Source organism: Microcaecilia unicolor, chromosome 9 (genome assembly GCF_901765095.1).
Source record: "Microcaecilia unicolor chromosome 9, aMicUni1.1, whole genome shotgun sequence".
Lineage (NCBI taxonomy): Eukaryota > Metazoa > Chordata > Amphibia > Gymnophiona > Siphonopidae > Microcaecilia > Microcaecilia unicolor.
The window spans coordinates 134,478,382-134,498,618 of record NC_044039.1 but is presented as its reverse complement, the minus strand read 5'-3'; the positions used below and the strand labels follow the sequence as shown (position 1 = coordinate 134,498,618).

Sequence of the window (20,237 nt, the reverse complement as noted above, 5' to 3'; positions counted from 1 at the left end):
GCACATAGGCTTGCCCTGTCTCTGCCTTTCCCACTTCCATGTGGATGCAGGCACATTGGTTCATCCTTTCCCTGCCTTTCCCACTCTACTGATCCTCCGGAGTTGGAAAATTGCCTCTAACTTTCCTCACACCGTAAAAAAAAAAAAAAAAAAGAGGTTTTTCTTCTGATTGTGCAGTGTGACCGGAGCTCTGGGACTCGGTCTGTTGAGGTAAGAGCGTTTTGTAGCTCCTCCGGGGTAGGGCCCGCGATCGGGACGGTTTTGGCGCGAATCCGCCATTTTGAATTTTTCTCCGTGTTTCGGCGATGGCTGCGGAGGTTGTTAAGTGCTGTTCCCGTTGTGGCAAGCGCAGATCAGCAGCAGGGCTCTGTAAATCGTGCTCTTCAGACGTCAGAGCTGGCACGAGCATGGCGAGCGATGTTTCTTCCTGCTCAGTGGAGCTGGCAGCGGGCGCCATTTTGGACATGCCGCATGGCGTGACCCTCACAGAAGCAGAGGGTTTTGAGCCTGGAGGGGAGCCTCGTGTGGAGGCTAACAAGAGAGCTGCTATCCCCGGACTGGAACCGGGAGGCCAGGGTGAGTCCTTCTCCCCTGAGTTGGTATTGCTGCTGCAGAAAGCATTCATGTTAAACAGAGCTCTCCTGCAGGGGTCTCATTTGGCCCTGCTACCTGTTTCGCCTCCAGTAGAGCCTGGCCTCGGATGCCGTCAGGCGTGTTTTCCCCTGACAGATGGCTGCAAGACAAGCGCAAAAGGGTGAATTCCACTTAAGAGAGTGGCGCACCCCCCGTGGTCGGGATGTGAGGATTCTGAGGGGTCTGGCAGGCCCTCGTGGTCTGAAGCGCCAGAGGAAGGTGTAGGATTGCCACCGGATCCAGATGATCCCTCCGCGGTGAGGATTTTCCCCCACGACGAGCTGCCAGCGATTATTTCTGATGCATTGCAGGTCCTCTCTATTGAAGATCCTGGGAGTGCCGAAGCCTCCTCTGGTAATCCGAGGATGGCAAGTGCTAAGAAGCCTGCTCGAGCCTTTCCTTTGCATGACTCCATCCAAGAGCTTATTTCGGCTCAATGGGCTTACCCCAAGGGGCCTTTGAAAGTCGCCAGGGCTATGGGGCAATTATACCCTCTAAGTACCAGGACAAAGACACTCCAGACCATTCAGTACCGTGGAAAGCTTCTTGTGGGGTTCCCCATGGTTCGCCCCTTTTTCCAACGCTATTCAATATTATGCTGTTTCCCCTTGCAACCGCTCTAGCAAACCTAGGCCTGACACCATTTATCTACGCAGATGACAATAACCATCTCCATCCCCTTCCATTCCTCCTTAGATGAAATCACAGATTTGATCGAAGCCAGTTTTTCCATCTTGGAACGTTAGGCTGAGGTATTTCGGTTTAAGTTAAACAAAGACAAAACTCAGTGTCTTGTGCTCTCGTCCGTCCATGCCAGATTTTCCTCAAGCTCCCTTGTCATTAAAGACCAGACTCTCCCTATTTCACAGAGCCTCAGACTTCTGGGTGTTGAGCTGGACCCTCACCTGCACCTGGATCTACAAGTGCGTGTGGTCACCAAGTGGATGTTCTATGCAATGTGGAGGCTGTGGCGTTTAAGGTTTTGTCTCACCAGAGAGCTCTTCCGCACTCTCGTTCACTGGCTAGTTCTGTCTCACCTTGACTACTGCAGTGGGATTTATGCAGGCTGCCAGGAGCATCTACTGAGGAAATTCCAGACTGCACAGAATACTGCTGCGAGACTCATCTTGGGCAAATCTCGCATGGTTCCTGCTCAGCCCCTACGTTTCAAATCTACACTGGCTTACCTGTAAGAGAACGAATCGCATTCAAGATCTGCACATTGACACATAAAATAATCTATGGATTAGCTCCGGAATACATGATTCCTTTAATAGATCTTCCACCTAGAAATGCCATCACAACAGCACGCACCTTTCTACAACTACACTACCCATCTTGCAGGGGTGTCAAGTACAAGCTTCTTTTTGCCTCTACATTCCACTACTCCAGCCCGAAGACTTGGAATGCTCTTCCTCTGTACCTAAAAACGCAATCCCGGGAAAATGTGGGGTAGAAATGAACCTTAAATAAATAAGTGAGGAGCATTTGGCGCGCCTAGCAGTGCCTAAAGTGGGTGCCCTAGTCAAGGTTGTGACAAATAAAACTACCCTTCCAGTGGAAGGAGGAGTTGTCCTGAAGGACATGCAGGACCGACGCTAGAATCAGCTATGAACCGGTCCTTTGAAATTTCAGGCCTATCCTTACGGGCGTCTGCATGCAGCTGTTGCGCTGCCCGAGCCTGCCTCGCTTGGTTGCAACAGGCAGTGGAACAGCCTGGAGATGGAGCGGAGCCCCTTTCTGAGGTGGCACCGCGGATGGAGGTGGCCTTGTCTTTCTTGGTTGGCGCCCTTTATGATCCGAATTGGGTGACTGACATGGCCTCTAAGCAAAGGTTGGTGAAGTTGCCCTTTCAAGGCCTTCTCCTATTTGGTGAGGAGCTGGAGAAAATTGTGAAGGGCCTGGGGGATGCCAAACCCCAGCGCTTACCCGAAGATAGGCCGCAGCCTTCTTCCAAGGGTCAGGTGGTTCCCTTCTCTTACAGACCTCGCTTCCGTGAAGCTCAAAGGTACCGCCCGAGGTGTTCTGCTGGGTTCACTTCTCGTGCCCGCTTTCAGCAGAGGAACTCCTTTCGCTCGGACAAGCGTTCCGCAGCGACTGGCTCAAGGCCTGGAGTTCAAGGGCGACCCTCTCTATGATGGTGCGCCGGCCCCCTCCTCGATTCCAGTAATAGGAGGACGACTTTCCCTCTTTTTCGAGGAGTGGGCCAAGATTTCCTCAGATCAGTGGGTTTTGGACCTGATCAGAGATGGATACAGAATAGAATTCAATGCCCCGATAAGAGACATGTTTGTGGAGTCCCGATGCGGTTCTGCCGCCAAACGGGAGGCGGTAGAGGAGACCTTGCAAGGCTTGATTCACCTAGGGGCCGTGTCCCCGGTGCCTCCCGCCGAACTCGGCTCTGGCCGTTACTCCATTTACTTTGTGGTGCCGCGAAAAGGTGGGTCTTTTTGGCTCATCCTAGACTTGAAAGAAGTCAATAAGTCTCTGAGAGTGTGGCATTTTCACATGGAAACCCTGCGCTCCGTCATTGCGGCGGTGCAGCCAGGAGAGTTTCTCACGTCTCTGGACCTGAAAGAAGCTTACTTGCACATACCGATTTGGCCCCCGCACCAGAAGTTTCTGCGGTTTGCGGTAATGGGAAGACATTTCCAGTTTCGGGCCTTGCCTTTTGGCTTCACCACAGCTCCCCGAACCTTTTCCAAGGTAATGCTGGTAGTAGCTGCTTTTCTCAGGCGAGAGGGTATCCGGGTTCACCCGTACCTAGATGACTGGCTCATCAGAGCGGACTCTGCAGAAGAGAGTCATCAGGTTTTTTGTTTTTTTGTTACATTGTACCCCGCACTTTCCCACTCATGGCAGGCTCAATGCGGCTTACATGGGGCAATGGAGGGTTAAGTGACTTGCCCAGAGTCACAAGGAGCTGCCTGTGCCTGAAGTGGGAATCGAACTCAGTTCCCCAGGACCAAAGTCCACCACCCTAACCACTAGGCCACTCCTCCACAGCCAGAGTGGTCTCAGTACTGCAATCTCTGGGCTGGGTCGTCAATATTGCCAAAATCACCTGACCCCCTCTCAATCTCTAGAATATTTGGGGGTCCGGTTCGACACAGCCTCGGGGTTTGTTTTTCTGCCTGAGCAAAGGCGGTGCAAGCTTCAGAACCAGGTCCGTCTGCTCCTGAGGATGTCTCGCCCGCGAGCTTGGGACGTAGTCCAGCTATTGGGGTCGATGACGGCACTTTGGAAGTGGTGCCCTGGGCGAGAGCGCTCCTGAGACCTCTGTAGTGTTCCCTGCTTCAACGATGGTCTCCCATATCTCAGGATTACCAACGCAGACTCACGTGGCTCCCTGCGGCCCGGCTCAGAATGGAGTGGTGGCTCTCAGACAGCATGCTGCGGCGAGGAATGCTGCTAGCGCTCCCCGATTGGTGCCTGGTGGTAACAGATGCCAGCCTGAAGGGCTGGGTCGCACATTGCCGGGGAAGGCATGCCCAGGGTCTCTGGACATCCGAGGAGTCGGAGTGGTTCATCAATTGCTTGGAGTTGAAAGCGATCTTTCAGGCGCTTATGGCCTTTCAATTGACCCTGGAAGGATTGGCTGTCAGAGTTCTGTCGGACAACACAACAGCAGTGGTGCAGGCCGCGCAGATTTACCACTGGGCCGAGCTACATCTGTAGTTTCTGTCAGCAGCTCACATTGCAGGTCAGAGCAACGTGCAAGTCGATTTTCTAAGCAGGAATCAAATTGACCCAAATGGGGGACGCCCGTAGCGGATCTTATGGCCTCAAGTGCAAATGCCAAAGTCCCGTGCTTTTACAGCAGAGAGATCCTCGCTCGGCGGGGTTGGATGCCTTGGCTCAACCCTGGCCTAAGGGCCTCCTGTATGTGTTCCCTCTGTGGCCCTTGTTAGGGCGAGTGCTCCTGCGGATTCGGCTACACCAAGGAGAGGTGATTCTCATTGCCCTGGATTGGCCCAGGCGGCCGTGGTACGCGGACCTTCGACGGATGCTGGTGGAGGATCCCCTGCCGTTACCTCTGGTACCGAATCTGTTGTCACAGGGACCGGTGACCATGGAGGACGCCTGCCTCTTTGGCCTTACGGCATGGCTATTGAGAGGGCGCAATTGAGAGACAAGGGTTATTCCAGTAAAGTCATTTCCACTCTCCTTCATGCCCGCAAGCGTTCCACTTCCGTGGCTTATGCTAGGATTTGGCGCCAATTTGAGGCATGGTGTGCTTCTAAAGCGATCACACCCATGCGGGCTTCTGTCTCGCCGATACTTGACTTTTTGCAGGATGGTGTACAAAAAGGCTTGGCCTATAATTCCCTGCATGTTCAAGTGGCAGACTTAGCATGTTTTCGAGGGAAGGTCGCTGGCCTCTCTCTGGCTGCTTGCCCGGATGTGACACGGTTTCTCAGAGGGGTGCTTCGGCTTCGTCCTCCCATGCGGGCTCTGTGTCCGGCCTGGAACCTGGGGTTAGTTTTAAAGGCCCTTCAGTGTTCTCCCTTCGAGCCGCTTAGGCGAGCTTCGGAGAAGGATGTGACCCTTAAGACGGTCTTTTTGGTGGCCATTACATCGGCAAGGCGGGTGTCTGAGCTCCAGGTGCTGTCCTGTCGAGACCCATTTCTGCAATTCTCAGAGTCCGGAGTAATGGTACATACGGTGCCTTCCTTTATGCCTAAGGTGGTTTCAGCGTTTCACCTAAACCAGCCTATTTTCCTGCCCTCCTTTTCTAGAGAGGAGTTTCCTGAATCCTTTGGGCAGTTGCATCTTCTGGATGTGCGAAGGGCTCTGTTGCAATATCTGCACATGTCAAATGCCTTTAGGACCTCTGACCACCTTTTTTGTTTTTTTGTCAGGTCCGCACAGAGGGTCTCCAGCTTCTAAGGCCACTATAGCCCGTTGGCTCAAGGAAGCTATTTTCTCAGCATATCTGCTGTCTGGCCGGCCTCCGCCTGAAGCCTTTAAGGCACATTTCAGAAGAGCGATTTCCTCTTCTTGGGCTGAAACTGGAGCACCCTCTCTTCAAGAGATATGCAGTGCAGCGACATGGGCTTCTAAGCTCTCATTTGCCTGACATTACAGGCTGGATGTGGCTGCCAGGAGAGACGTGCAATTTGGAGCACAAGTGCTGGCGCGTGGTGTGGCTTGTTCCCACCCTATCTAGGGATTGCTTTGTTACATCCCACTTGTAATGGATTCATCAGCTTGATGACAAGGAAAGGAAAATTAGGTTCTTACCTTGGTAATTTTCTTTCCTTTAGTCATAGCAGATGAATCCATGAGCCCTCCCTCAGTGGTTCATTGTATAATTTATGCTTAGTTTTTCCTGTAGATATGTTCCCTCATTGGGAGACGTTGGAAAACAGTCTCCAGGATTTCTGTTTTGTTACAGGAGGTTGAGTTCGTCCCTCCTTTGGATTATTGCTCCTGTTCTGGGACGTTCATCCGCTGTGAGGAAAGTTCATGTTGTTATGCTTTGCGGTGTTTCACTGCTTTGGAAGCTTCTAATACTGAAGAGGCAGATGGAGCTAGCTGGCCATGAGGCACTATGGTTTTTCAGTGCCCCGCTGGTTGATGGACACAACCCACTCGAAATGGATTCATCTGCTATGACTAAAGGAAAGAAAATTACCAAGGTAAGAACCTAATTTTCCCTTGTGGAGGACCTGAGAAACCTGGTCAAGGAACTGGGAGAGTCTAAACCACAGTGCTGCCTGAGGAGAAAGCGAGAAGTTCTGCTTGTTCAACAGTGTCCTCCTGGTCTAGATTTCGGTGAAGCAGGCACTAGACCAGGCCACCAGCAGTTTGGGCAGAGGTTGTGGTTTCAGGGTAGGCAGTCTTCCTTTCATTTGGACAGGAAGTCTGCTCTCCAGTTGGGGAGGTCAGCGCGGGCCTCCTGTACTACCCAATGAGGTGAGGCATGCCCACGCTTCCCTACTGCCTGTGGGAGGTTATCTTCAAGGCTTTGTGGCGGAATGAGCCTCTATTACCTTGGACCAGTAGGTCTTGGATATTCTCAGGGATGGGTACAAACTAGAATTCTCCCACCCAGTTGCACTGTTCTCTGTTGGAAGGGGAAAAAAGCATTGGCAGTTCAGGCATCCATGGAGTCCTTGCTTGCCCTGGATCTTGTGGTTCTGGTCCCTCTCAAGGAGTAGAGACAGGGGAGGTACTCTATTTACTTTGTAGTTCCCAAAAACGGGAGAGTACCTTTCATCCAGTGTTGGACCTAAGAGCCTGATAGTTTTGCACTTTTGCATGGAGACTTTGCAATCTGTGACAGCATTAGTTCAATCAGGGGAGTTCCTGACGGTGCTGGACCTCAAGGAGACATGCTTTCATATCCCCATTTGACCTCCTCACCAATTGTGTTCCTGAAGTTTGTTGTGCTGGGCTGCCACTTTCAGTTGAAGGTGATGCCCTTTGGTCGCACCACTGCTCTATGGACACTTTCCAAGGTTATGGTGGTGGTCGCAGCCTAACTGTGACATCAGGGGATAGACATTTGGGCCTCATGCTTTGCTGATGGTGAGACTGCAACAGCTACAGTGGTCTGTCTTCTGTTGTTGTCTGGATGATCATTTTCGAGAAGAGCAGACTGATTCCCTCTCAGGTGGTATTTCTGGGGGTGCTGTTTGACATGAGGCAGGAGAAGATCTTCCTCTCCCAGCGCAGATGGGAGAAACTGATCCACCAGGTGCAGGTTCTTCTGTGTCAGAACAGGCCTCTGACTTGGGACTATGCCAAGGTGTTGGAGTCTGAGATGGTGGCGATGAAAGTGATGCCATGGATGAGGACTTGCATGCACCCACTTCAGCAATCACTAATCAGCTGTTGGTCACTGGTCTCCAAGAACTACACTGTTCCAACTCTCCTGGACTCTGGCAGTCCGCCAAAGTATGCAGCGGTGGTTTTTGGAGAGGAACCTGGTCAAAGGTGTCGCCTTTCCAGTCCTGCATTGGAGATAGTGATGACAGACATCAGCCTGTCCAGATGGGGAGCATACTACCACGGTCATCTGGCTCAGGACAAATGGTTTCAGTTGGAGGCATCTTAGACCATCAATCTCATTAAATTCAGAGTGATTCACCTTGCCCTGGAGGTGTTTGTTCCCTCCCTGAGGTCATCCCCGATCTGAGTGTTTTCCAGTAATGCCATGGCAAGCAGGGAGGGACTTGCAGCTGGCGGCGGAGGCCGAACTATTGATACACTGGGTAGAACAACACCTGCTTTGCCTGTTGGCAGCTCACATTGCAGATTCTTTGGATCTGCAAGCGGATTTCTGTAGCAGGAACTCATTGGATCCAGGTGGATGGGAGCCATTCAAGGAAGCCTAACAGCTCATTGTGAATTGCTGTAATGTCTGTCTCTCGACTTGATGGCCTCCAGGATCAATTCCAAGGTGGCCAACTTTTTCAGCCACAGGAGGGAGTCAGGTTCGCAGGGACTTGATGCTCTTTTTTTTGCCGTGGCCGATTGGCATCGTACATTGTCTTCCCTCCTTGGCTGATAGTGGACCGTTCTGTATGGAGAATTGCAGTTCATCCCAGCCGGGTCATCCTGGTGGCTCCAGACTGGCCAAGGTGCTCATGGTATGCGGATTTTATTTGGCTTCTGGACGGGCGACATTTTCCCCTTCCTTGTGGTCAAAGGCCTTAGGGGCCGGGTTTTTTTTTATTTTTATTAGAATTTAAATTATTTCAAGAAGTTACACTTGAAGAAAGAAAAGTGTTTTAACTTATTCATTACTATAATCAGTAACAAATCATAGAATTTTACACTCAGGTCCAAGTCAATTTGAGGAGTAGAAAAAAAAAAAAGGAAAAACAATTTAGGAAATATAGCATTTAGGAGCTTTCTCACCAAGGTTAATTCTATTTCGCTCTTTCAGCTCTTCTAGATGTTACAAAAGTTGTTAGTTGTATTGGGTCAACAAAAACATATTTAACAGACTTATAACATATTATGCATTTGCAAGGGAAACGAAGAAAAAAAGTTGCACCCAATCTCAACACTTCTGACTTCAATAACAAAAACTGCTTTCATTTGCTTTGTATTTCCTTAGGGGCTGGTTTTAATGGAGGATCTGTCCCCCTTTGGTCTTGCAGCTTGACCATTGAAAGGGCACGTTTGAGGTGCAAGGGTTATGCAGACCATGTGATTACGTGATTATGTGTCTGCAGGCTAGGACGCACTCTACTTCGTTGGCCTATGCTAGGGTTTGGAGGACATTTGAGAGCTGGTGTTCAGACAAGAGCGATTTCTACTTCACTAGGTCACATTTTAGCCTTTCTTCAGTCAGGTTTGGCGCTGGGGTTGCTGAAGGTGCAGGTGGTAGCTTTGGCTTTTTTCTGAGGCGGATTGCAACAGTCTTCTATGGCAGTGCACCCGGACATTGTAAGCTTTTGAAAGGGGTAGGCTGTCTTTGGCCCTCCTTCTGTTCAGTTTGCCCAGACTGGATCTTTAATCTGGTTCTTTGGGCATTGGAGAAGGCTCCCTTTGAAGCTTTTGAAGCAAGCTTCCTTAAAGGATCTCGCATGGAAGATGGTTTTTCTGGTGGCCACAGTGCACCACGTTTTGGAGTTGCAAGCCCTTTCGTGCCAGGATCCTTTTCTCCATTTTTCAGAGGTAGGGGTTTCGTTAGACAGTTCTAGCCTTTCTGTCTAAGGTAGTCTCAGTATTTCACATTAACCAATCGATGGACCTCCCCTCATTTCGGAGGGAGGATTTTGGGGAGCAATTTTTGTACCTGAGGCTCCTGGATGTGTGGCGGTCTCTTCTTCATTATCTTGAGGTCACTAATGAGTTTCAGAGAACGAATCGCCTCTTCATGCTCTTCAGTAAGCAGAAGCAGGGTCTGGTGCCATCTAAATCCTCACTCGCACAATGGGTGAGGGCCATTTCTTCAGCCTATATTCTGGCAGGAAGGCAGCCACCAGCTGCGTGAGAGCGCACTCTACGAGACAAGTTGCTACATCTTAAGAGGAGGTGCCATCTCTTTTGCCAACTGAGATTTGCAGGGCAGTAACGTGATTGTCCCTCCATTCCTTTGTTGGGCATTACAGGGTGGATGAGGTGGCTCAGTCTGAGGCTACGTTTGGAGAATCAGCACCAGAGGCCCATATTCCACAAGTTCTGGAATAGTGTAAGAACGATATGGAAGGAGAAATTAGTACTTACCTGACAATTTTTTCTATTAGTTCTTTACACTATTCCAGAAGCCTTCCCGGTGACTTTTATTTCTGCAGCTGTGTGCAGGTAGAGGCTTCATCATTCTGCGCTGCCTACCTTGCAACCTTGCTCTTTGCTCTGCGATGGAGCAAAAGCATCAGTTTCTGCAGGTGGTTTGATGAAAAAAGGAAGAAATTTTAGTTCTTATTGTTAACTGGTTGCTTGAGCCTTTTTGTCTACCAGTCCCACTGCTTGTTTAGATACAACTGAAGGGTTCAGCTAGCAGGCTAGGATTATATGCTTCAGCTCACTTCTGTATTTTCTGTTTCCGGCTGCTAGTTGATGAGCATTACTAACCCATAAGTTCTGGAATTCTGTAAAGGACGAATGGAAAGAAAATTATCAGGTAAGACCTAATTTCTCCTTAAAACTGGGTCTCATGAACATACAGCTCTACCACTGAGCCAGCAGTTGGGCCTCAAAAGATTCATGTTCTATTGTCATCAGACCAGTCCAGATATATGGGTTGTACTCCTCTACTAGCAGATAAAGACAAAGCAAATGCTTGTCTGACTACTTGCTCAATTGGAAGTATTGGAGAAGGTTGCTGAGTGCATATAACGGGACCTAGGCCCTGTAATTTTTCCTTTTTTGATAGTTATGGTGTACTGCTCTGGGAATTGCTGACTGGGGAGGTGCCATTTCGAGGAATAGATGGCCTCGCAGTAGCCTATGGCGTCGCCATGAACAAGCTAGCCCTGCCCATTCCTTCCACCTGTCCAGAACCTTTCACCAAACTCATGGATGGTAAGATTTTTCAGTATCTTCAGTGAAACCAAGGGTTTAGCCAGACAGCCAATTTTGGGTGGGCCTGAGCCCAAAGTGAGAGGGCATGGCAACTGCACCCCTCCAGCATCTCTTTCCCCTCCCCACCAGGTGATCAGGTGTCTCAACTTCCCCAATCCCCCCCCCCCCCCCATACCTTTTAAAGCCTTCAGTTCTTTTTCTGAACCCAAGCAGCGACTCACACCCGTTGCTTGTGCTGGCCCCAAGTCTTCCCTCTGACCTTGTCTGCTTATGCAGAAACAGGAAGTTGCATTAGAGGGAAGGCTTGAGGCTGACCTGATCAGTGGGTATGAGTTACTGCTCACTGTCGAGAAACTACTGAAAGCTTTCAAAGATACACGGGGTGGGGGGGGGCGGGGGTTGGGGATAGTGGAGTTCAGACTTTATTGCCTGTGGGAGCAGCTGGGAGTCTAAAGCTGGTGGGGCTTGGGGATCCCCCGCCAGCCATATCACAGCTATTCCACTGCTGGTTGGGCCCACCTGTGGTTATGCCACTGAATGAAACGTACAAAAGAATTATTGTGTATTTAACATGTTATATGGTTTATTGATGTATTTAAGCTGGTGTTATAAACTGCTCATGTGGAATTTGCTATGTTTCACATGCTAATTCATGGTATGATTGCACCTAAAGAAAGACAGTAAAATTGGTGATTTTGTTAAGTTCTTTTTATTAATGCAGTTGGAACATTAACTGACCTTGTCAAAACTTTGTACCTTAGTTCTTGATATATACACCACTATAGCCAGAACCATCATAGTTCTTCCTCCAGAGAGAAAAGGTTTAAATTAAGTTAAATAGGGTAGAAGAACATGAAAAACACTTTTTCATTCATAGTGAGATTTTGTTATTCTCTGAGGACAGGCAGGCATAATAATCTCACATAATGGTGATGTCATCCATAGAACCTGGTGAGGACACTGCCAAGTGCACTGTCACATTAAATCTTTGAGGCTGTACAGTTTTAGGCAAGGTATAGTGTAGCTAAATAGCCAGCTTAAACCATCCCCAAGTAGATGCTTTACCAGAACACTCAAGCAAATCTTCTTTATTGTAGCACTCATAATAAACAAAGATAATCCAATTTACAGTTCAGTTGCTTAGAAGAGAATTGTTGCCTTCTGCACTTAGTCTGTATCTAGCCACTGCAGAGGCAAGGAGATGGTCAGAACCTCAGCCCAGCTGATAGGAAAAGCTGTAACGTTCAAGGGAAAATAAGGGGGAGGAACTCAGTGAAAATAAATAGGGAATGACTTGAGGAAATGGTGAAAGATTTTGATGGAATTACAGTAGATTAAGGAGGGATCAGCCGTAGAACAGCTGCTGATCACAAAGCATGCTAGCAAGACTGGGCTCTTTCTCATAGCCCGCAGGAACAGAGAGGGAAGGCTAGCCATAGCTCGGAGCTAACAGCCAATAGAGAGAGCTCGCAAGGAGTCTATCACAGGATACTGCAAACTATAAGGGGGGGGGGGAGGAAGCCCCAGTACACAATACTATCTTATTACGCAGACAATACAAATAATACTCATATTAAATATACACAACAATACACCCTGCCTGTATGAATATGGGAGCAGAACAGAGGCAGTGCCCCTACTGTGCATGCGCGGTTGCCTTTCCGCCTGACACTTGAGCATGGGACCAGCTGTCTATCATTTTCCGCAGAGCAGAGAGGCTTTTCTATTCTCAGAACATCAAACTTTTGCCTTTTTGGTTTCTTCTAGTCAAGGCATTTTTTTCATATTAAGTTTTTAGGTTTTTTTCCCCCCCAATTTTTAGCCTTTGGGGCTTCTGAGCCCAACTTTTGCCCGGGAACCATCGACCATTTTCAGGTACGCAACTACTTGAGCTCCCCAGGTCATAGAACCTTTTGACCTTGTGTCAACCATTTTTCGCTCCATGTCAGTGAGTGTGCCTAGCTACTTTTAAGAACTGTAATCAATGCAATAGAACTGTTTCAGGCACAGACCCCTATAACTGGTGTGTCGCTGCTTTGGTCTAGAGCACTGGAATATACAGGATAACCTCTGCCTGCACATAGAAACGAGGACCCTTAAAGCCCGCAGAGTCCAGAACGACAAACGTTTTGGTTCTGCACCGAGCATGGCAGGGGATTCTGCACTCTATGCGGAACCTGCATTGGCATCGATATCGGGTGCACTGATGCAACATCGAGAGGGTTCAATGTCTGACTCGACACCGTGGCAGCATAAGGACTCTATGTCCTCTTCGTTGGTGCTGGGTGCATCGAGGGACCTGCAGCGTAAAAAAACCTGAGAAGCATCACCATCGTTCTCCCTTCAGACACTTGACCAACACTTCCTCTGCAACAATGTCTTTGATGCATGGGGAGCATCCATGTCACAGTGACTGCTCTCCTTCTCTTCAACTTATCTCTAATCAAGAGCCTTCGAGGTCTTTGAGATCTCCTATGCTTGCAATTACTCAGGCTGCATCCACACCGATTTTTTAGCCTTTACTGATGCCTACTCTACGTGAAGAAATCTGGGCTATGCTTAAGGAGGAGCTTTCAGGGCTACTGCATTCACAGTATATACAGGCTTACAGGATGCTTGCACCAGCCTCAGCCCAGCTTGTCAAGTACATCGGAGAGAAAGTCATGGGAGAAGTCACGTACGCTGGCTCTGTCGGCTGCCTGGGGCTGCACGATCCTGACCGATGTATGCGTCTACATCAGTAGAGGAATTTTCTCCCAACTTCAGAGACTCGTCTGTCTCGACACAGCTTGTCATAGAGCCAACACTCTAGTCGACAGTCTCTTTCACGTACTTCCCATGAACAGTACTTTGAAGAGTTAGACTAGACTTCTCCTGGGAGACAGATCAAGATCCACATGACCTCTCAGCTGAGTAGTCCTGTGGCATTCAATCTGAACAATGTGTAGGATACAGAAATCCACTGGGTTTGAGAAAACACTTAACCCTTATCTGCTTTAAATCTCATGCTTCTGCTCCTCCAGGAAGAGAAGCTGGAACATTGGACTCTTGGTAGAATAACTTTTCACGCTGCAGTGCTAACCAATTGCATACTGGATTATCAGCTTTATTCCACAATTTATTTAAAAACTCTAATAGAGTACTCTATCCTTTGCAGAATTTCTTCCCCCCCATCCCCCGAGAAAGCTGAGAAGTTCCATAAACTGCACAGGAAACGTCAGGACTGGCCTATGATGCCTTTGCTTCTTCATGCATTTCTGCCTTAGCAGTGACAATGCGACGTCTCTCCTGGCTCAGGGTCTCTGATCGCGAATCTGTTGTTCAAGAGCATCTAGCACAGTGGTTCCCAAACCTGGTCCTGGAGGCACCCCAGCCAGTCAGGTTTTTGGGATATCCACAATGAATATTAATAAGAGTTATTTGCATGCATTGCCTCCACTGCATGCAAATTTATCTCATGAATATTCATTATGGATATCCCAAAAATGTGACTCGCTGGGGTGCTTCCAGGATCAGGATTGGGAACCACTGGTATAGCAGATATCCTTTGTCATGGAGAAAACATTTAGTGACAAGTCGAGGAAATGGCCAACTTAATTAAAATCCAAAGGGAAAGCAGGAAAAACCTCTACGTAAATCCAAAGAAAATGTCCAGAAATGTAGAGGATGACTTGCGACTTCCACACGTGGTTAGAGAACAGAAGATCTTTATTGAAGCACCGAATAAAGACCCGACATGGGGCCTTGTTTTGGCGGTCAGTCCGCCTACATCAGGGGTCTGATACACACTGTACAAATTAACTTTAATACAAAATTAATAAATACAAATGAACAATACAAAGTAGGAATCAGTGATTCATATAAATCAATAAAAACATTCATAAAAATCAAGGACTGACTAATAAAAATATGTAAATAGTGATGAACTATATATGGAACATAAAATGCATGCGCAGTTGAGGGATAAATGTAAATTATTTATAATGTATGGTTATTAGAATGACGCAAAGCCATTTGAGTGTAATACAAAGTGATGAGTGATCACCCACCTCTAGAAAACTTGTTGATTCTGGTGCTGGAAAGAGAGAGGAGACAAAACCTAAAAAAGTCCTGCTATAGACAAGAGAAAAGGCATAAGGTCATTGCTCATTACTATATAGAAAACTATCCTTTAAAAATAACAGAAACAACTAAAAATAGCAGCTTGAAAGTCACCAAAGTCAGTAATCTGGTATGGCTATAAAATTGTCCTATTAAAGGCAAAATCGACCGAAAACAAAATGAAAATAAAACATAGCCATCTAAAGGAGAGCACCTAGTCACTGCAGGTTGGACCACAGCTACATAGGTAGGAATGTATATATATATATATATATATATATATATATATATATATACACACACACAAAAAAAAGTGTGTAAAGAATTGACTTAGGAGTTAAAAGCTGCAGGCTAGAAGGCACCAGAACCGCTAACCTTCAAAACTGGTTATGAATATAGCTGGTAAGTCAACATAACCGCTAACTTCAGAACAAACATTCCATCTAAAAAAGAGGGCACCTAGTCATAATTAAACTTGACCACAGCTACATAGATAAAAATATATGTAAAATGTATACAGTGTTAAAAAAAAAAAAAAAGTGAATCCATGAGCTACAAACGGCATTCTAATAGGATGCCAAAACTGCTAGTCATAAAAACCAGTTAAGATTATAGCTGATAAGTGAACTTAATGACTAGGTACAAAGCAAACAAACTATGAAGTTTCACTGGGGAGCTCACAATAAAAACTTAAAAACTTGAAATGACTCAGAATGAAAAAATGTAAAATAAAATAAAACCAAATCAAAACTTACCCACAGCAGAAAGCATAGGTGCACTGTGACTGGTTGCACTGCCGTAGTAAAGCGCTAAAAGAGCTCTGTAACGAAAGAGTAAAATGTAAATATGTTAGGCATGAATAATTTATCAGGCTGTGGTCACTGCAAATGGTAATACATTCTAGATTAAAAACAGTTATATAATCTGGTTAAAAATACCCATTTTAACAAAATAACTGATTAAGATTTAGCTGGCATAGTAATATTAAACCGCCGAGGATATGTCTCCAAGTGCTGTCCAGGAGGGAAGGGTTAGGACAGCTGTTGTAGTTGGTGATTCGATCATTAGGCATATAGATAGCTGGGTGGCTGGTGGACGTGATAATCGCCTGGTGACTTACTTGCCTGCCTGGTGCAAAGGTGGTGGACCTCACGCGTCACATAGATAGGATTTTAGATAGTGCTGGGGAGGAGCCGGCTGTCTTGGTACATGTGGGTACCAATGACATAGGAAAATGTGGGAGAGAGGTTCTGGAAGCCAAATTTAGGCTCTTAGGTAGAAAGCTCAAATCCAGAACCTCTAGGGTAGCATTTTCTGAAGTGCTACCCGTTCCACGTGCAGGGCCCAAGAGACAGGCAGAGCTCCGGAGTCTCAATGCGTGGATGAGACAATGCTGCAGGGAGGAGAGTTTTTGATTTGTTAGGAAGTGGGCAACATTCTGGGGAAGGGGGAGCCTATTCCGAAAGGATGGACTCCACCTTAACCAGAGTGGGACCAGGCTGCTGGCATCGGCATTTAAAAAAGAGGTACAGCAGCTTTTAAACTAGAAACTGAGGGAAGGCCGACAATCGCTCAAAAGCGCATGGTTCAGGATAAGGTATCTTTCAAAGATATCACCAAAACAGGGAAGATAGGGTATCCCAATAGTGAGGTTGCAAAAGAGACCGTAGTAGATCAGGTGTCCTTAAATAAAAATAAAAATCAGACAAAAGATTGCAAATTAACACTGTCAAATACTGAGCATGATGTAAATAGGAACAACAAACATAGTTTGAAATGTCTATATGAGAATGCCAGAAGCCTAAGAAATTTAGAATATATTGCACTAAATGAAAAATTAGATATAATAGACATCTCTGAGACCCAGTGGAAGGAGGATAACCAGTGGGACACTGTCATAACAGGGTACAAATTATGTCGTCGGGATACGGTGGATCGAATTGGTGGAGGGGTAGCATTGTATGTTAAGGAGAGGCTTGAATCAAATAGATTGAAAATTCAGCAGGAAACAAAACACATCTTGGAATCCCTATGGATTGAAATTCCATGTGTAAAAGGGAAAGTGATAGGAGTGTACTATTGTTAAACTGTTTGTGAGCCCTTGTGCCCAGGCTGAGGCTTAGGAAGGACCTTGGCCAAGGCCAAGGGTGGACCAAACAGGCGCTAAGCAAAACCCCGGCCACAAAGCCCCACATACTCAGGACAAACAACTAGCACCACCAGAAAAGGGAGATAGACCACTCAGGTGGGCCTCACGGCCGAACGGGAACCCACTCATACAGAGTCCAAGCTTGCGGGCCTTACGGCCGAATTGGAACCGAGTCACACACTGGGGAATGGAAAAAGAACAATGAGGGGTCCCAAAAGGGACTGGTGCACATGCAATGCACACAGCGCTAGCTAGTGACACAAGGGAAGGGTGACAGACAAGAAGCTGGCAGGTACAAACTATGACCAGGGGAAGAGAAAGTCAAGGACAGAATGGGACACAGACTCTGTAAGAGCGAAGCTCCACAGGAACACTCTAGGCTGTACCATACAGCACACAAATACACTATACCCAAAGGAAAAGGGAAGCCACCTAAAGGAATACACAAGGCTGTGCTACACAGCACTCAAGGAGAAGGGAAACCAATATAGGAATACACAGGACTGTGCCACTCAGCACTCAAGGGTCGAGGGAATCCACACACAAGAGTAAGCAAGGCTGTGCCACAGAGTCAGATAACAGATACTAGAGACAAAGGGAAAAGCAAGCAAACAGGGCAGGCTGCCTTTACATACACCAAACAGATAAGGGCAATGTTCACAAGAATCAGGAGACAAGCACAGCAGACAAAGCGTAAAAGCAGGCTAAAGGGAAGGGCTGCTAAACACAAGTCAGGGAGAAGCAGGCTTACACTGCAGTTAAAGGATAAAAGCTAACCAGCTACCAGCTAACCTGAAAACAATCGAAGAAATATCCAACTTTTGTAAATCGCTGAAGACGTACCTCTTCAATAGGGCCTACAAAGAGGACCCATAGCTTAACTATACCCCCTCACCAATCCACTCTAATCCGAAAGTCATCTCTTTATACCTATTTTCTTAATACTTCTTTCCATCCTCATCTCTTTGCATCACCAAATGTATCTGACACCCTGGAATGGCAATGCCATAACAGACCTCCGTAAGCCACATTGAGCCTGCAAATAGGTGGGAAAATGTGGGATACAAATGCATTAAATAAATAAAATAAACTTTCTTATCAGAACTCAGTCAGCATACAGAGACAGAGCAACAGAGCACCCACAGGTACAGGGAAGCAAGGTAATCAGGGAAAGCAGCTTAGCTATGGAAACAAACACTCAATACGCTAGGAACAATCAGCACACAGAGACAGAGCACCCACAGGTGCAGGGAACCAAGATAATCAGAAAAAGCAGCTAGCTAGGGAAATAAACAAACATACGCTGGGAACAGCCAGCACACAGAGGAGTTACAAGCAATGAGAGGAGTAAACAAACTCCCACAAAAGCACTGTGTGCTACTAGCACAGACAGAGAGAGGGTAACAGGCTTCAGCTGAGAGGGATCAATGCTAAAGCATGGACTTGAGGGAAAGGTAGGTTTAAATAGATCTGACTTTTGACGTCTGCTGCCTCAGATGTCAGCGCAATCCCTAACAGGTCAATCAGAAGTAAGTCCCAGTCATTCCCCTGCCTGTCTAGCAGAATCATAACAACTATCGTCCGTCTGGCCAGGATGAACAGACGGATGTAAAAATGCTAAAGGAAATTAGGGAAGCAAACAAACTGGGCAACACAATAATAATGGGTGATTTCAATTATCGAATCACCTTGGAATATGTAGAATATAACTCAAATCAATATAGCAACTTTCTACAGTTATTAGAGTGTTGAAAGGTGTTCTAGGATCTGCTTATATGAAAAAAGATGTGGAGAAAAAAAGATCTCAGTAAGACCGGCCACACCTCCCTTCAAAGGATGCACCTTATAATAAGAAGGAGTGCCTCATTAATCATCAGTCTTTAAAAAAACTCCACATTGCATAACTTTATAAGCTGATATCCAAACACCTGATCAATCACCCACCAATGGAAACACAAAAATTCAAATATCTTGAACAAGCAGTCCTACAGAATCCTTTTTTTTTCTACTTAAGTCAGCTCCACCCTATGGCCCTTTTTCTTCACTAGGCTTAGGTCTAAGTGGTATATAAATAATGAAAGGAAATCAACTAAGTTGCAGAATTAATTTATGTTGTGAGCCTGGTAGCTAGTGAGCCCCTTATGTAAGAATATTATGTTTGCTTGTCCTCTGAAAAAGCAGAGTTACTTACCGCTAACAGGTGTAATTACCAAGGACAGCAGGCATATATTCTCATATCCCTCTCGCCTCCCCTTGGCGTTGTCATCTTAGCTTTAGTACTGTGCTGCTGGTCCCACAATGGAGCGTTGGGTAGGAAGGCACCCAGCATGCATGGTGGGGACACTGCCTCAAAGATTTAAACACTTGTCCGTATCAGGCTCCATGGATGACATTACCCATATGTGAGAATATGCCTGCTTTCCTCAGAGAAAATCAGCTACAGGTAAGTAACAGCTTTTTGCACTCTGGTGAAATGAATTCTGTAACTATTCCAACACAAAAAACGTGGTTATTTTTTCCAGATTGCTGGAATCCAGACCCACACACTCGACCATCCTTCATTAATATCCTGGATCAGCTAACCAGAATAGAGGAATCTGGCTTCTTTGAAATGCCTCAAGATTCTTTCCAGTCATTGCAGGAAGACTGGAAACATGAAATACAGGAGATGTTTGACCAACTCAGGGCCAAAGAAAAGGTAAACCAAATACAGTATATAATTTAAAATTGTCAGAGTGAAGGAAGCTGGGATGTAACAGGGTAATACACCTTTTTCAGTATTTCCCACTGTGAGTTCCACATTCATTGGTCTTGACTAGATGCATTTTGAGACGTTTTAATAGCCACTTAGTGTCCATAGACAGGTGAGCCTGGCGTCAGTGCCGGGCAAAATGGTAGAAATTATTATAAAGAACAAAATTACAGACCATATTCAAAAGCATGGATTAATGAGTCAAAGCAAATATGGATTTAGTTAAGGGAGATCCTGCCTCACCAATCTATATTTCTTTGAAGGTGTGAGCAAACATGTGGATAAAGGTGAGCCAGTCGACATTGTGTATCTGGATTTTCAAAAGGCATTTGGCAAAGCACCTCATGAAAGACTCCAGAGGAAATTGGAGAGTCATGGGATAGGAGGTAGCGTTCTATTGTGCATTAACTGGTTAAAAGAAAACAGAGTAGGGGTTAAATAGTATTCTCAATGGAGAAGGGTAGATAGTGGGGTTCCCCAAGGGGTCTGTGCTGGGACCACTGCTTTTTAACATATTTATAGATGATCTAGAGATAGGAGTAACTAGTGAGATAATTACATTTGCTGACGGCACAAAGTTATTCAAAGTTGTTAAATGTCAAGAGGATTGTGAAAAAT

The 20,237-nt window shown here is 46.6% G+C and overlaps 1 protein-coding gene across 1 annotated transcript in view; it reads left to right on the top strand.

The window, feature by feature from the left end:
- The window catches only part of MAP3K9 (mitogen-activated protein kinase kinase kinase 9), a 95,419-nt gene that overhangs the window by 31,686 nt on the left and 43,496 nt on the right, over positions 1-20,237 (top strand). The window contains exons 4-5 of the mRNA XM_030215348.1: positions 10,469-10,617; positions 19,390-19,565. Coding sequence (XP_030071208.1) covers positions 10,469-10,617; positions 19,390-19,565 — 325 coding nt within the window. The remainder of the gene's footprint in view (positions 1-10,468; positions 10,618-19,389; positions 19,566-20,237) is intronic.